This window comes from Ovis aries, chromosome 17 (genome assembly GCF_016772045.2).
Source record: "Ovis aries strain OAR_USU_Benz2616 breed Rambouillet chromosome 17, ARS-UI_Ramb_v3.0, whole genome shotgun sequence".
Taxonomy (NCBI): domain Eukaryota; kingdom Metazoa; phylum Chordata; class Mammalia; order Artiodactyla; family Bovidae; genus Ovis; species Ovis aries.
In genome coordinates this window covers 55,091,000-55,106,601 of record NC_056070.1, presented here as the reverse complement: position 1 = coordinate 55,106,601, position 15,602 = coordinate 55,091,000, and the positions used below count along the sequence as shown (strand labels likewise).

Genomic DNA, 15,602 nt, shown 5'->3' with positions numbered 1-15,602 from the left:
TGTGTTGGAAAGCAGAGACATCACTCCGCCGACAAAGGTCCATATAGTGAAGGCTATGATCCTCCCAGTGGGCACGTACAGTTGTGATAGCTGGACCATAAAGAAGGTGGAGCACTGAGAGAGAATTGATGCCTTCGAACTGTGGTGTTGGAGGAGACTCCTGAGAGTTCCCTGGACTGCAAGGAGATCAAACCAGTCAATCTTAAGGGAAATCAACCCTGAATACTCGTTGGAAGGACTGATGCTGAAGCTGAAACTCCAGTATTTTGGTCATCTGAAGCAAACAGCTGACTCACTGAAAAAGTCCCTGGTGCTGGGAAAGATTGAGGACAGGAGAAGAGGGCATCAGAGGATGAGACAGCTGGATGGCATCACTGAAGCAATGGACATGAACTTGGGCAAACTTAGGGAGACGGTGAGGGACAGGGAGGCCGGGCGTGCTGCAGCACAAGGGGTCGCAAAGAGTCAGACACGATGGGGCAACCAACAACAACCAAGCTACTACAGGTGAACATGTGGTGCCCTAAGCCCGGCGCTTTCAGTCACTGGAACACATGCAGGAGAAATGCAGGGACTTGTGCACCAAGACAGCGGACATGCGTGTTCACAGCAGCCTTCTCTGCAACAGCACCAAACTGGAAACCCCCAGAAAATGGACGGACAGGTTGTGGAATACTCAGACAATGGAACACTCGACAGCAACAGAAATGAATAATCTACGCGACTTGTAACACAGCATGGATAACTCTCCCAGCTACAACACGGACCCAAAGAAGCCAGATACCGAAGTGTGTGTGTGATTCTATTAAGGTCAGGTATCAACACCCATCATTTAAAAGTGGACATCTCAATTTCTAAATACACAGAGCTTTTAAAAAGTCTCTGATATTAATTTCTCATTTTGCTATCCATTTCTCATTTAAATGCTTTCTTCTCTGCCATCACCCTCTGTGTTTTTTCAGTCTTTTAATTTTACTGAGGCTTTCAATGGCTAAGTCAAAGATCTCTCTTGGTAAATGTCACATTGCACTTGAAAATATGAGGGTTATTTTCAAATACCTTTTGATATTGATTTCTAACATAATGCCACAGTGATAAGAGAACAGACTCTGTATGATTTCAATACCTTTAGATGATGAAATTTTTGCACTTTATGTCCCTGGATATTTTCCTGTGTCTCTTGGTTTATAGTCTACAGGAACTTGAATAGAATTTGTATCCTGCTGTTGTGTGAAAACTGTATAAATCTTAAGTATGTTGTATTGGTTTATAGTGCTTTTCAGGTCTACTGTATGCTTCCACTTTCTGCTTTCATTCTATCAATGTTTGAGAGTTTGATATTGAAACTCTAACTAAAAATCTTAATTCATCTACTTAAAAAAAAACTGTAATATATAGTGGAGCTATATGTAACTCTGTCTTGTATTTTCCAAGTCTCCTGTCAATGTTATCATACTTTCATAATTTAAAAATTAAAAAAGAAAGAAGATTTCCTAAGGAAAGAAAATATCAGGTTTCAAAACAGGCAAAACCCATGTGTGCTGTTAGAAGTCTGGAGAGGAGCTCCCCCGGGGAAGGGGCACCTGGATGGGGGCACAAGGGAGGCTTCCAGGTGCTGAAATGTTTTACTTGTTGATCTGGATGCTGGTTAAAGGGTGTGTTAAAATTTGAAAAATTCCAAATGCTGTATACACATATGCACATTTTCCCTTGTGGATGTTATACTTCAATAAAACATTTGTTAAAAAGGAATAAAAAACAGAAGTAGTCACTTGGATGAGGAATTGGTAGTGATAGGGTGTTCCTGGCCGTAGAACAGCACAGACAAAGGTTTGGGTTTCTAAATTAGGCCCAGGTCCCACCCCAGGGGGGGACGTTCCCAGGGGAACCACAGGATTAGACCTGAGAGCTTGCACCCACAAGTCACATTAGGGTGGTTCCTTCCTCACCCTAATCTGCCACCAGCACCAAGCCCCATGGCCTCTCTGCTGCTGTTGCTAAGTCACTTCAGTTGTGTCCGACTGTGCGACCCCAGAGATGGCAGCCCACCAGGCTCCCCCATCCCTGGGATTCTCCAGGCAAGAACACTGGAGTGGGTTGCCATTTCCTTCTCCAATGCATGAAAGTGAAAAGTGAAAGGGAAGTTGCTCAGTCAGGTCCAACTCCTAGAGACCCCATGGACTGCAGCCTACCAGGCTCCTCTGTCCATGGGATTTTCCAGGCAAGAGCACTGGAGTGGGGTGCCATTGCCTTCTCCCATGGCCTCTCTAGGTTTTAAGAAATGGCCATGGATGAAGATAAAGAGGTTTCTGTTTGAGAGGACCTGAAGTCAGGCTGTCCTTGAGCTCAGTTACAAAAGAATCTAAGCAGCATTACAAAGGAGGAAAAGAAAAAAAAAAAAACAACCGACCACTACCAACCCCAGCTATTCTTCCATGGAGATAAATGCCAATTAAAACAGGAAGCGGATGCCATTAACACATTAAATTAATTAGCATCGAGCGCCACTGTTGTGCTCAGAAAAGCTCACCCCCCAAAACCAGCAAAGTTTCCCGTGGTTGATTAGCACAGGCATTTGCTGGGTTCCACGGGGGTTAATTAAGAACCATTGGCAAATTCTCTGTGAGGCGTCCTCATGAGCTCTCTCTCGCTCTCAGTCTCTCTGGAGTTCACTCTCTGGGTCGTGCAGACATCAAGCATGCTGATAACACGCACACTGCCTCCTGGGACACGGGTACAGGCGGACACACCTATGGACACAGCACTCACTGACACATATGCCGGTGGGGGCGCTCACGTGGACAAGCACACACACACGGAAATATGCAGGGGACACATCGTCGTCACACACAGAGACATGTGTGTGCTCAGACGCCACATGCTGTCATGGGCAGAAATACCCTGGACATTCCCCAAACACACTACTAATAATAACATCGCATGAACTGGTTACTGAGCACAGATGGTAAGCCAAACGCCATGTAATCCTCTCAACAACCCTACAAAGCAGATCTTATTTGTATGGATGAGGAAACTCGGCAGTCAGATTAAGGATACAGTTATTTGCCCAGAGGTCACAGACACACACATATACACAGTAACACATGTTCAGAGAGACTCATTCAAATACTTAAATAGAAAGATACAGACACACAGGTCTGTGTATCAGGGTGTCAGGTGGAATGAAAATTCTGTGGCCTCTTCAGGTTCATGGATGGAAACTGCAAATCACCCTGGAGCAGACCTGTTTTTATGGAAGCAATCATGAATTGCATGAGCTGGACCATAAAGAAGGCTGAATGCCGAAGAATTGATGCTTTTGAAATGTGATGCTGGAGAAGACTCTCAAAAGTTCCTTGGACTGCAGGGAGATCAAACCAGTCAATCCTAAAGGAAATCAACCCTGAATACTCATTGGAAGGATTGATGCTGAAGCTCCAATACTTTGGCCACCTGATGTGAAGAGCCAACTCATTGGAAAAGTCCCTGATGCTGGGAAGGATAGAGGGAGGAGGAGAAGGGGGCTACAGAGGATGAGATGGTTGGACGGCATCACCGATTCTGTGGACATGAACCTGGGCAAACTTTGGGAGATGGTGAGGGACAGGGAAGTCTGGTGTGCTGCAGTCCATGGGGTCACAAAGAATCAGACAGAATTTGGTGATTCAACAACATCAACAACATGAATCTTATTCCTTGATAAGCAGGAATCTGGAAAGGAGGACCAATTTACATAAAGAAGTCAGGCTTTCTGGGAGAGGAACAATGAAAATTCTTATTATATGACAGAAGGTTAGGTTAGGGTGGTGTTGATTAAAATCCCTTGGCAGGAAATGTCCCCAGGACCTTAAAGGGGCACCAACTTAAGAGGAATGAGAAAGATGCCCTAACTGGCTTAACATAGGAATCTCAAGGTTGATGACAATAGACTGATTCTTTGTAACATGCAGGTAGTTGGGAGACCTTGTCAGAATCACCCTGATGTGGCCCCACACATCCACCAAGCCGGTCGAGACCAGGGGGACAACAGCGACACCTGGTGGCAGCCATCAAAACTGCACTGCTGCTCTACTGATCAAACTCCTATCCTGCTCCAGCTGGGCCTCTGGCATAAGAATGATCCTCTCTGGCCTGACTAAACTCCAAAGTATATGGACTCAAGCTATACAAAGCTTGAGCTTGAAAAAAAGAGCTGTGGCTGTGATTGACCCTCAGCAGGCGAAGCAAGTCATAGCATTGATAATTATATTTAACTACACACTGACTTTGGTAATAAAGATGTTATGCCCACTGTATGCACAAAGAGGCCCAGACCCATTCATGCGCACAATTTCATGAAGATGCACACAGTCCACCCACAAAATGTCACCCACATATTCCAACCCACAAACACGGCCTTTCCCAACTTCTCCCTCTGGCTCTGCCACCATCCTTACCCCAGTGGGTCCCTGAGGAGAGCAACAGGCCAGGCGGATGGAGCTGTTGACGGAGGCGAGTTGTTCCCGAAGACTTTCCACCTCCCGCTGGGCAGCCTCGGCTCGCTGGGGAGGAAATCGGGGCAGGTGTGGTTAAGAGGTGAGGGGGGCCACCCTGGATCCCACCCTGGCCCTCCACTGCTCCCCTGCACCTGGGGACAGCTGGGAAGGCAGGTCTGAGGACCTGGGGTCCTCTTTCTGAGTCCTGGGCCCCTGAGTTGGCTCTGGGTTCCCCTGCTGTGTTTGGGACTCCAGGTGGAGCTAAAATGTTCCCACTTCACTAGGGCAGGAAGGGAGGTGCTGTCTTGATGAGCTGGCAAGTTTTCGCATGTTCCCAGGCCACTTCTGTCAGCCAAGTAAACTTCAGGCTAGGCTAGTCAAAAGGCCAGAGCTTGTCCCCAGCTCCTGTGCCCCACGTTGTCTGCAGAGGTTGGCTCCAAAGCCCACAAGCTGTTGCAGGTCCCTGGGCAAGTTACTTCCCCTCTCTGGGTCTCAGTTTTCCTTCTGTGAAATAGAGGTCATGAAATACAACTACTATGGAGGAGCACTGAAATTCATCTAAAAATCAGTATACCACAGCTGACTAAACTGAATCTTAACTCTTCAAAAATTTATAAGAAAAAAGCCTGGAAGGAAGCTTTCAAATGTCAACAATGTGGACTTGTGGCCTGGAAAGACATCTATACTTTGTCTCTTTCTGGTTGTGTGACCTTGGGCAAGAAATTTCGTATCCTTGGCCTCAGTTTCCCTGTCTGCAAAATGGGGATGATAAGAGCAACTGCCTCATAAGTCTGTTCTGCAAGTAAGTGATGTGGTAAAATACGATTCATTAGGTATGCCACCTTGATGCCTGACACATACAAATATGTCAGTAACTGGATTCCTTTACTAACAACAAGGTGGATGGGATCTTGAAGTGCTATTAAAATGAAAAGAGCTACTGCTGTGTTTTGACCCCCAGCTGGTGACGCAGGTCAAGTGATTAAGTTTAACTTATACACTGATCACAACAATCAGTATGCTGTGCCCACTATATGTGCAGAGACTCACACACATTTATGCACACGTTTTGTTGATTTATCTTTAAAATGATTTGTTTATTTATGGTATCCTGCCTTATTTCAAAAATAGTTCGAGTTAGGAGTTAGCTTTGTTTGGGGAAAGGATTTGGGTGTGTGGGGGGTCGTAGAGAAAACATTTTTATGTTTCCACATAGTTAGGGCTTTCTGAGTAAATGGGACTGAGATCTGAGATCTGGGCTAAAAGACAAGCCTTGTAAATATCAATACATGACTGATCAGCTAGTGAGAACTCCAAAGATTCACCTCCTGGGAGATGCCTGTTGACATTTCAAGGGGGCAAGAGACCCAGACCATGAAGACATCCTCTGGGTTGTAAAGATGAATTTAAAGTTACTAGTCTCATCTTCCCCTGGAGAGAAGTATTTACATTCCAAATGCTAGAAACCCAGGATACTCGCCCTTCTGTTCATCAAGATACTTGAGAGCAGATTTCTCTCCCTCTCTCAGAAGGTCCCTCTCCTATACAACCACCCAGATTCATATTTAGGGGGGTTCCTTGCCTACAGCACAAACGCCGGTACCTGCAGGATATCTGGTTCTCGACTCATCACCCCAGGGAAACAGCTGGGGAAAACTGGCATGGTTTTTACTATGCAAGTAATAACGACCTGCTCCAGAATCCTCTTGCTCACATTTAAGATAGTATTAATAAATATAGATATTAAAGACTAACACGGTGACGTGTCCTTGTTTTTCAATATTCTATAATGAGAAGGTTTTGTTTTATACTCAAAAAAAGAAACATTATCAAAAATGCTTCCTATTCAGACTGCTCGAAGGTCTCTCTTCTTAAGCCTGTTTGGCAGAAATCCAAAAGTTTGATGCCACATGGTGCTGGCGAGGCTGTGAGAAAACAGGCTCTCTCATCTTGCTGAAGGGGGTGTAAACTGGTTAACCCATGGAAGGCAGTCTGGCCACATCTGCCAAATTATAAGCACCTGGCTCTTTCACCCAACAGTTCCACTTCTAGGAACTTGCCCTGTGTAGCGGCTTGGGTATGTATGAAGTGATATCTGTACCAGGTTATTCCCTGCAGTAGTAAGGATGATGATTAAAATACTGGAAATACCACCAGAAGGGTATGAGTTAGATCAGAGGTCGGCAAAATGCAGCCTGCTGCCTGTTTATGTAAATAAAGTTTTATTGGAACACAGCCACGCCCATTCACGTCCACATTGTCTACGCTGTCACTCTACCATGGCAAAATTTTGAACAGTTTTGACAGCGACTTGCAAGGCTGAAATATACTCTCAGGTCCTTTACAGAAACTTTGCCTTCTCCTGGGTTAGTTGATGACACGTCCGTGTAGTATAATATGACGCAGCTGTGAAACTGGAGGAACTGCCTTATACGTGGATCCGAAACGAGCTCTAAGATACGTAGACAGCAAAGCCAAGGTTCAGAAGGGTGCACTTGGTAACTATTGTTTCTGTTTAAAAAGGGGTAAAAGTAGATATTCATGGACTTGTGAATGCCTCTCTGGGAGGAGACCCCAGACATGGTAACGGAGGCTACTGAGGGGAGGGGGTCTGGGGGCGAGTTCAAGGAGGGGAGATGGAGTTTCCGGGCTATGCCCTCATGGAGCTTTTTCAGTTTTGAACTAAGTAAATGGATTACCTACTTAAAAAATCAATCTAAAAAATGTAAATTCTTTCCCAACTTTCCTCGAGGAGGGAGCACCGCGTCCTTGGGCCCCCACAGACATGCATCTGGGCCTTTGCCTCCGCCGTGCCCTCTTCCATTCCTCGGGAGGGCAGCGCCTGGGCTTTAGAACCCAGCTCAGAGTGCCCCTCCTAGGAGGCCTCCCTTCACCACCCCCAGGGAGATGACTGCCTGCCCTGTCACACTGCTGACCCCTCCTGGCCATGGCCCTGGCTGCTTGTGTCGCAGGGCACTGGGGAAGAGGTGTGGTGGGCCCGCGGGACTCCAGACTGAACCTGCATGGCCGGGTCCTACCTCCTTTCAAAGTCCTGCCCAACCCAGCCCCCCAGATGGCAACACATCTGAAGCCAGAGGGAGGCAGGATGTGGGAACCCCATTTATAAATGCGAAAACCGAGACTCAGAGAGGCTGAAGGACTTCCAGGGATCCGGGCTGCGATGAGGATGTGGGAGCTCCAGGGAAGGTTGGGGGCCACCCAGCGCTCAGCGGGTGGTAGAGTGAGGAGGCTGGCGGAGACCCCCAGGTCGGGACAGAGGGAGAGAAGCAGCCCCAGGCGGGCCCCTTGTCACTGCCCCTGGCTCTGCGGAACCTGGCTCCTCACTTAGTCCGGCTGGGGGAGACCCGTGTCCCAGCTTAGCCTGGGGATGGGCTTGGACCCCTGGTCCCTGCTCTGCCTCTCTTCCACGGGGAAGGGCGCTCGTCGTGCTCTGCAGGCTGCTTCGTGGCCTTTGCCAGGGCCACCCTGTGCCGGGAATGCATCCTCTGCAAGCTCCAGTTACTCATCAGGTCTCAGCTCAACGACCTTTCTCTGGGATGTCTTCCCTGTCCTGAGTCTCGGTCAGGTGCCCCTTCCTCAACCACTGCTGCCCGCATCACCCCATTTCTGAGCGTTCTGTCTGTGTGGCAACGCAGGGGCCGGGTCCTTCTGACATGCCCTAGCCCCAGTGCTCAGCACAGGATGTAGTTCAATGAATCCTGACTGAACTCAGCTCCCTCCCCTCCGCCCAGCCCGGGACTCCCCCCACCCTGGGCCAGTGAGCCCCAGCAAACGTCTCCTCACCTGATTAGCTTTCTCCAGGTTGGTCATGATCAGGCCGACTTCATCTGCCCTGAGACAGAAAGATGAGGCCCTGAGGAAGGGATTCTGGCAGGTCCCAGGGCCCCTGCCCTTCCTGAAACTCCCCAGCCCCTGCCAACCCAAGGGTCTTGCGATGGAGGCTGTGAGGAGGCTGCCTTCCATCCTTCCTACTGAAGAGGTCAGGCTGCAGGGAAATGAAAATGGGGCCTTAGCACTGGGCCCCTTCCAGGCAGCCTGACCCCTCATCCCCCACGGGGGTCCACCCTCTGATGCTGTCACTGAACTACACCTCCAGCCTGTGGTTCTGTTGAGGCCTTCCTCAAGAGGACAGGGCTTGAGCTTTATTTCTGCTTATTTAAGACTTTTTTTATGTGGACCGTTTTTAAAGCCTTTGTTGAATTTGTTACAGCGCTGCTTCTGTTTTATGTTGTTGTTTTTTGACGGTGGGCCATGTGGAATCTTAGCTCCCTGACCAGGGATTGAACCCACAACCCTGCCCTGAGAGGTGAAGTCTTAACCGCTGGACCACCAGGGAAGTCCCCAGGTCCTGAGCTGTAAACCCAGCTGCCGTGTTCTAGGAGGCCTCCCTCAACTCCCCTCATTTACTTTGCTGCCTCCCCACACCTCTGGGTTGGCAGGGCCTAGAGGATCAGGACAGGCCTTATCCGCCTCGGTTGCCCCCTCCGTCTAGTGTGGGGTAGGGGGTGGTCTGCGAGGAACATGTGGTGACTAAAAGTCACACTCGTGATTCATGCATGTTCTGCTTCAAGGCCTTTTTTTTGCACAGGCTTTCTCACTGCCCAGAGTACCTTTCCCAGCTTTCATCATGTGCCCATCGCCTTCTTGTTTTTGAGGTCTCGCTCTGAAGGTCATCTCCTCAGAGAAGTCCTCCCTGACTACCCTGGATAACGGGACCCACCTCTCCCTGTCATTCTCTCTTGCTGCTCTCTCGATTTTTCCCTTCATCGCATTTACTATGTGCCCCCAACAGTGTCAGGCATACAATAAGTGCTCAGCAGTATCTGCACATGAAAGAATTTATTCCTATACATCAGCTAGTATCTGTCTCTTCTCCTTGACTGAGGACAGGGCCATGTTCTGATGTTTCCTCCAGGGACCCAGCATAGCAGCGGGTAAACAGTAGGTGCTAAATATTCGTGTTTGAGGATTAAGTGATATCTTAGAGCCCGAAGAAACATTGAGTCCAGAATAACTGAAGATGACACTTGGCCCTGGGGGTTGGATTGTGAGGCTGGGGAGTGGGGACAGCGCCGGGAGGATGGGACAAGAAGCCTCTGGGCAGTCGAGTGGGCCGAGCTGGCAACCCAGAGTGTCCTTTATGGTCTGTGGCGCGTGGATGGCACCACGAATGGCTGGTGAGCAGCTGTGTGCGAGTGTGGAACACAGGGTATGAAATGAGTGCCTCAGGCAGAATCAGAGGGAGGAGAGTCAGAAGGAGGAGGCAGGTCTGGGAGGGTCGGGGGGAGGCGCTCACTTACTTGGATGCTGCCTCCTCGTCGTATTTCCGCCGCAGCTCCAGCAGCTCTGTCTGCGTGGCCTTTAACGCTGAGAAAAATTAGAGCGCCAGGGTGAGGTCCTCCGTCCCCAGGGAGGTGGAACTCTCTCCCCTTCTGTAGAGCCCAGAAGGCAGAATGAGGCTTGGGGTAGTGAGCAATGATTTTCCTCTCGGAACTGGCGACAGTTAGTGAGTTTCCTGCTCCTACAAGGGCGTCAAGCTGGTGGGAGGGCTGTGGAGTGGCCAGGGAAGGGAGGGCAGATGATATCATTCTCTGGGAGTCCATGAAGCTCAGGGGACCCAGGTAAGTGGAGGGGCTGGCTGGTCCCAGAACCCGGGGTATGAGCCCCTAACACGTTGAGGTCCCTCCAGGACCTAGGTGGGGCCATCCTTCCATGAGCTCACCCACCCTGAGGTCCTGCCTAGAAGTGAGGGGGACAAGGACGAACAACAAAGTCAATAGATACATGCGTGATAAATAAGGATTTCTCACAGCATTCCAGATTTCTGATTTCTTGAGGAGAGCGGAAGGGACTGGCCGTACTGGGCAGTGCCTGGCTGAGACTCAGCAGCGGCCGCCTCTTTAGATGAGGCCTGGGTTCTCCAGTTTGACCCAGACCCCTCCCCTCCTCCCTACTGCACTCTCTGATCCAGCTGGCTTGGGTGCTTGTCCAGCCCCAGCGGGCACTGCATTTGCCGCCCCTGATTTAATACTATCTCAAACCCTCTCTCCATAGTAGTATGACCCCTGGAATTGGAGCTCCAATCCCCGGGGGGTAATGCAGGTCTCTCCTCTCCCTTCCCAAACGCCTTTCTGGCCCTCTGAGTCTTTAGTGTCCTTGCCCCTCCTCTTCCCACTGGCCCTCCTGGACTGACGGGCTGGGGTGATGTGCGGGCAGGGGACACGTGCCTGATACGCACCTGAGTGTAGGACCTTGATCTTCTCCTCGGCTTCCCCCAGTCTGGCTGCCAAAGTGATCTGTACTTCTTGAAGGCCCCTGTGAAAACACCTGGCGTGTGGACCAGCCCCTCCGGGCTTCCTATGCCCTCACCCACTCCCTGTAATCTGCACCTGGGGCTTTTTAATGAATCCATGACACGCAGGCACCTGGCTGCCCTGCTCTTTTGCTGACAGTGTGGCCTCCATTAGAGCTGATGCCCAGTTAAGCTTCCAGTGACCCTGCCTCTCTGGCCCTCAGTTTCTTCATCTATAAGATGGTTTGTCGCAGTGAGAAGCCCAAGCACCACCGTGAAGAGTAGCCCCCAATGCTGCAACCAGAGAAAGCCGGTGCAAAGCAACAAACATCCAACATGGCCCAAAATAAATACATAATAAAAATGGGGTTTGTGATGGAGTCTGCCTCAGTGGGTACTATGAGGCACGTTCAGCATGGCGCCCAGCCCTCAGAATTCCAATACCACTGTTTACTCTTATTGTCCCCTGGAGAGGCAATTTTTTTCCCTTTCTGTGGCAGGAGTTTGGGAAGCCCTGCCAGCCCACTGTGGCCTAACTCAGATGTGAGGCAAGCATCTCAGCAGAGAAAGAAGACTTCTCACTGAGCTGGGGGAGGGATTATGCAAAGCCTGAGCCTTACCTTATTCTGGCTCAGTGACTCCAGGGAAGGGGCCTTGTTTACCCTGATCTTATCCTGCCCTCTCCTCTCCTTGCCATTCAAACACATCAGGCATGTTCCTGCCTCAGGACCTTTGCACTGACTGTTCCTTGCCCCATATGCCTGCAAGACTCCCTCAACTCCTTAGGGCTTTGCTCACTCTATTCTGTAGGAAACCAACCCTGAATATTCATCAGAAGGACTGATGTTGAAGCTGAAGCTCCAATACTTTTGCCACCTGATGCGATAGCCGATTCATTGGAAAAGACCCTGATGCTGGGAAAGAGTGGGCAGGAGAAGGGGGCAGCAGAGGGTGAGATGGTTGGATGGCACTGCCAAATCAATGTATGTGAATTTGAGCAAATTTTGCAAGATAGTGAAAGATAGAGAAGCCTGGTGTGCTGCGGTCCATGGGGTTGCAAAAAGTTGGACCTTCTGAGTGAGACTTCCTCTAACACCTTCTCAGTGAGACTTCCTCTAACGCTCTATTGAACACTTTGGCCCGTCTTGTCTGCTCCCTCTTCTGTTTTATCTGTTGTCACAAGCTTTATCATCTAGTACACTACTTATTTATCTTTTTTGTGTCTTCCTCATGAGAAAGTAAAGTCCAGGAGGGCAGAGAGTTTTGTGCATTTTGTTCGCAGCTCTTCCCTAGAACAGTGCCTGGCACACAGCAGGTGGTTCCATAAATATGTGGGATGAAGAAATAAGTGAATAACAGAAAAGATATATGGAATGATCATCATGAAACTGTCCTAGAGAGGCCCTAAGAATGCATATTTTATCAACACTGCACTAACTGTAAAGGCAAATGCTTACTGACATGGGCCGTGTGAACATTGAGCTAAGCATTCAGAGGGGCCATTTCATTTCATTCATTCTCAGGGCAGACTAGGAGTTGATATGGCCTGTGACAGTCAGTATTATATGTCCATTTGGCTGGGCTATAGTACCCAGTTATGCAGTCACACACTGTGAAGGGATTCTGTAGATGGAATTAACATCTACAATCAGTTGATGTTAAGTAAAGGAAAGTATTTGCAATAACAGGGGTGGGCCTCATCTAGTCAGTTGAAGGTCTTAACTTTTTTTTTTTTTGATTAAAAATAATCTGGGCATGCTGTACAGCATGTGGGATCTTAGTTTTAGTTCCCCAACCAAGGACCAAACCTGTGCCCCATGCAGCTGAAGCTCAGAATCTTAACCACTGGACTGCCAGGGAAATCCCCCTTTAAAAATTGTTGTTGTTGTTGTTGTTGACAGTCTTAAGAACAAAACTGAAGAAGAAATCCTGTCTCAAGATGGCAGCCAGCGCTGACTTCTACCTGACAGTTTCCAGCCTGCTGGCCAGCTCTACCAATTCAGACTTGCTAGCTTCAATCATGTGAGTTAGGTAGGTCCTGGAAATACAACTCTTAATTAAAAGAAAAAAATCCTACTGGTTCTGCTTCTCTGGGGAACCATGACTAACATACCACCATTAGCCCCCATTTTTCAGATGGGGAAACTGCGGCTCAGTGAGGCAACGTGACCGGCCCAGGGCAGGTCACTGAGCTGCTGACACGTGGTGTGAACCCAGGCCAGCGTCTGCATCTTCAGATTGCATCTGGATTCCCAATGGGCCCTGGCAGGGGTGACTTTCCAGGCCCCCTCTCCCAGACAGATGGAGCAGCAGGGGCCCGCCCGTCCTTCCCAACTCACTTTTGTTTCTCTGCCTCATTTCTCTGCAGCAAAGTTTCTGTCAGGAGGGCTTTGCTGGGAATGCCTGGGAGGCGGCTCGCCTCGGTCAGCGTGGGCCCGGCTGGTGACGTCCCCTCTCTCTGCTCTGAAGGAAGAAGAAGAGGGAAAACTGCCCATTGCTGAGAGCGGCGTGACGACTGGAGCCGCTTTCTGCAAACCAGCTCGATCAGTGGTTCTGGGAGGAGAATCAATTTCCCAGACTCAGCACTGGAGACAGCACAGCTGTCAGACTTGCCGCCACCATGGTTGGCTGGGTTGCAGGCTTGGCGAACACCTGCATAAGAGAGTCAGACTCCCATCATGTGGGCCCTGGGCGGCACACCCAGAGGTTCCTTTGCCCTCTCAGACCTGTCCCTGCCTCCTTGGCCTTCTGTATGATTAAAAAAAAATCATGGTAAAATACACATAAAATTCACCATTTTAACCATTTTAAAATACACAATTTAGTAACATGTAGTATAGTCAAAAATACTGTGCAATCATTGTCAGTAATTCCAGGACGCTGTCATCACCCCAAAATGAAACGTGTCCCCATTAAGCAGACACTCCTCACTCCCTTCCCTGGCTGACCAATTTTCTGCTTTCTGTTGCTATGGATTTGTGTATTTTGGATATCTCCCATCACTAGAATCATAGCATATGTCCTTTTGTGACTTGATTCTTTCACTCGACATGTCTTTGAGCTTCATTCCAATTGGACCATGGGTCAGTGCTTCATTCCTTTTTTATGGCCGGATAATATTCCATTTTATGGATATATCATATTTTGTTGTTTTTCCATTCATCCACTGCTGGGCATTTAGATTATTTCTATCATTTGGCTACTGTGAACAGTGCTTCTATAAACATTTGCGTACAAGTTTTGTCTGAGCACTTGTTTTCAGTTTTTTAGGGTATATCCTAGGAGGGGAATGGTGGGGTCACAGGGGAACTCCAGATTTAACCTACTGAGGACCTGCCACACTGCTTTCCCTTCCCCATGATTGACGGCACATACTCAGATGTCGGTCATTACCCCTCACCTGCAGGTGCCCTGGGGCAGGGCCGACACCAGGTCCATCTTTGTGAATGCTATGAGGGCTCATTTGGAGATCAGTGTGTGCCTTTGGCACTAAATTCATGGAGAGAGACATGCCCAGGGGCCAGCTATCGAGGGTGAGTGGCTCAAGAGCTCCAAAATTTGGTCTCCCAACCACGGGTCCACGTGACTCAGTTAAATTCTGTCCTGGTTATAAAGTTTCTACTGTGAGCCTGGCACAGGAGGGTGAGCGTAGAGCTGGGCAGTTTGTAGAGTGAGTCCCCTGAGAGGCTGGCAGAGAGGTCAGCGCATAAGACACACATAACACGTGTACACACATGGTCTGGGAATGTTCCAGATGTGGAGGCCACAGCAGTGAACAGAAAAGCAAGGTTTGACCATCATGATGCAGAATAATAAGGGTCCTCAAGAAGAAACACAGCCCAGGTCCAAGGTCAAGATTTTTTGTTTTGATTCCCTACTTGGGTACCTGCTGCTTCTGTGACTCAAGTTTCCCCATCTGTAAAATGGGGCCAGTGAGCTGCTGTGTGAAAAGCACACCACACAGAGCAAATGCTCTCAAGAGGCAATTTCCACAGCTTCTATTAATATTATTCATAGAGAAGGACGTTCAGACCTCAGAGGAAGCGGTGATGGCTTTGCTGGGGAACCTCAGGGGCTTCATAGAGGCATACATATGAGCAGGGGCTGAAGAACTGCCAAGTCCTGGCTTGTCAGGGTAGCTGGAAGGGTATTCCAGGTGCAGGACCAGAGCTATCAAAATGCTGTTATTTTAGTCACTGTAAGTCTTCCCCAGAAGACCCTGCCTAGGGCCAGGCTTGCAGCAGGTGCTCACTAGGCAATGCGGGGGAGAAGGGTGAAGGGAGGATGTTGAGAAATGGGGGAGTGTGAAAGTGGTTGTTTCCTGAAAAGTGACTCTGTGTCATGCTTCCGTTTGACGGGCCTCAGCCCATTTTGTCTTCACTACATGCCAAATCTGGCTCGCTACCTGTTTTGTCAATAAAGTTTTACTAGAATAAAGTCATGCCCCAAAATTAATATGTAGTAATTCACATATTATCCACAGCTGCTTTCACCCAGTGTTACGTCGTTGTGACAAAAACTGCATGACCTGCAGCATCCAAGATAATTACTTTCTAGCCCTTTTCAGAAAAAGCTTACAGACCTGAGGTAAACCCTATTCATTCATTCCTTAGACAAGAAGCCTTTAACCCGAATCTTCCCCAATTCTCTGCTTAATTTTCTTCCCAAAGACTTTTCACCAACTGACATACTATATATTTTGCTAATTTATTTGTTGACAATCAGTTTCTCCCTCCAGAAGGTCAACATGATGAGGGCAGAGATTTTTCTGTTTTATTCCTGGCTGGGTCCCTAGTGCCTACCACAGTGCCTGG

General features: G+C 48.8%; 1 protein-coding gene across 4 annotated transcripts in view; it reads right to left on the bottom strand.

Annotated features, from left to right (window-relative positions):
- Positions 1 to 15,602, bottom strand: part of CUX2 (cut like homeobox 2) — a 275,147-nt gene that overhangs the window by 23,459 nt on the left and 236,086 nt on the right. For all 4 annotated transcript variants that reach the window (XM_042234612.2, XM_042234614.2, XM_042234615.2 and 1 more), the window contains 5 exons: positions 13,128 to 13,251; positions 10,735 to 10,811; positions 9,797 to 9,863; positions 8,280 to 8,328; positions 4,437 to 4,541 (listed from right to left, as the gene is read on the bottom strand). In XM_042234612.2, coding sequence (XP_042090546.1) covers positions 4,437 to 4,541; positions 8,280 to 8,328; positions 9,797 to 9,863; positions 10,735 to 10,811; positions 13,128 to 13,251 — 422 coding nt within the window. The remainder of the gene's footprint in view (positions 1 to 4,436; positions 4,542 to 8,279; positions 8,329 to 9,796; positions 9,864 to 10,734; positions 10,812 to 13,127; positions 13,252 to 15,602) is intronic.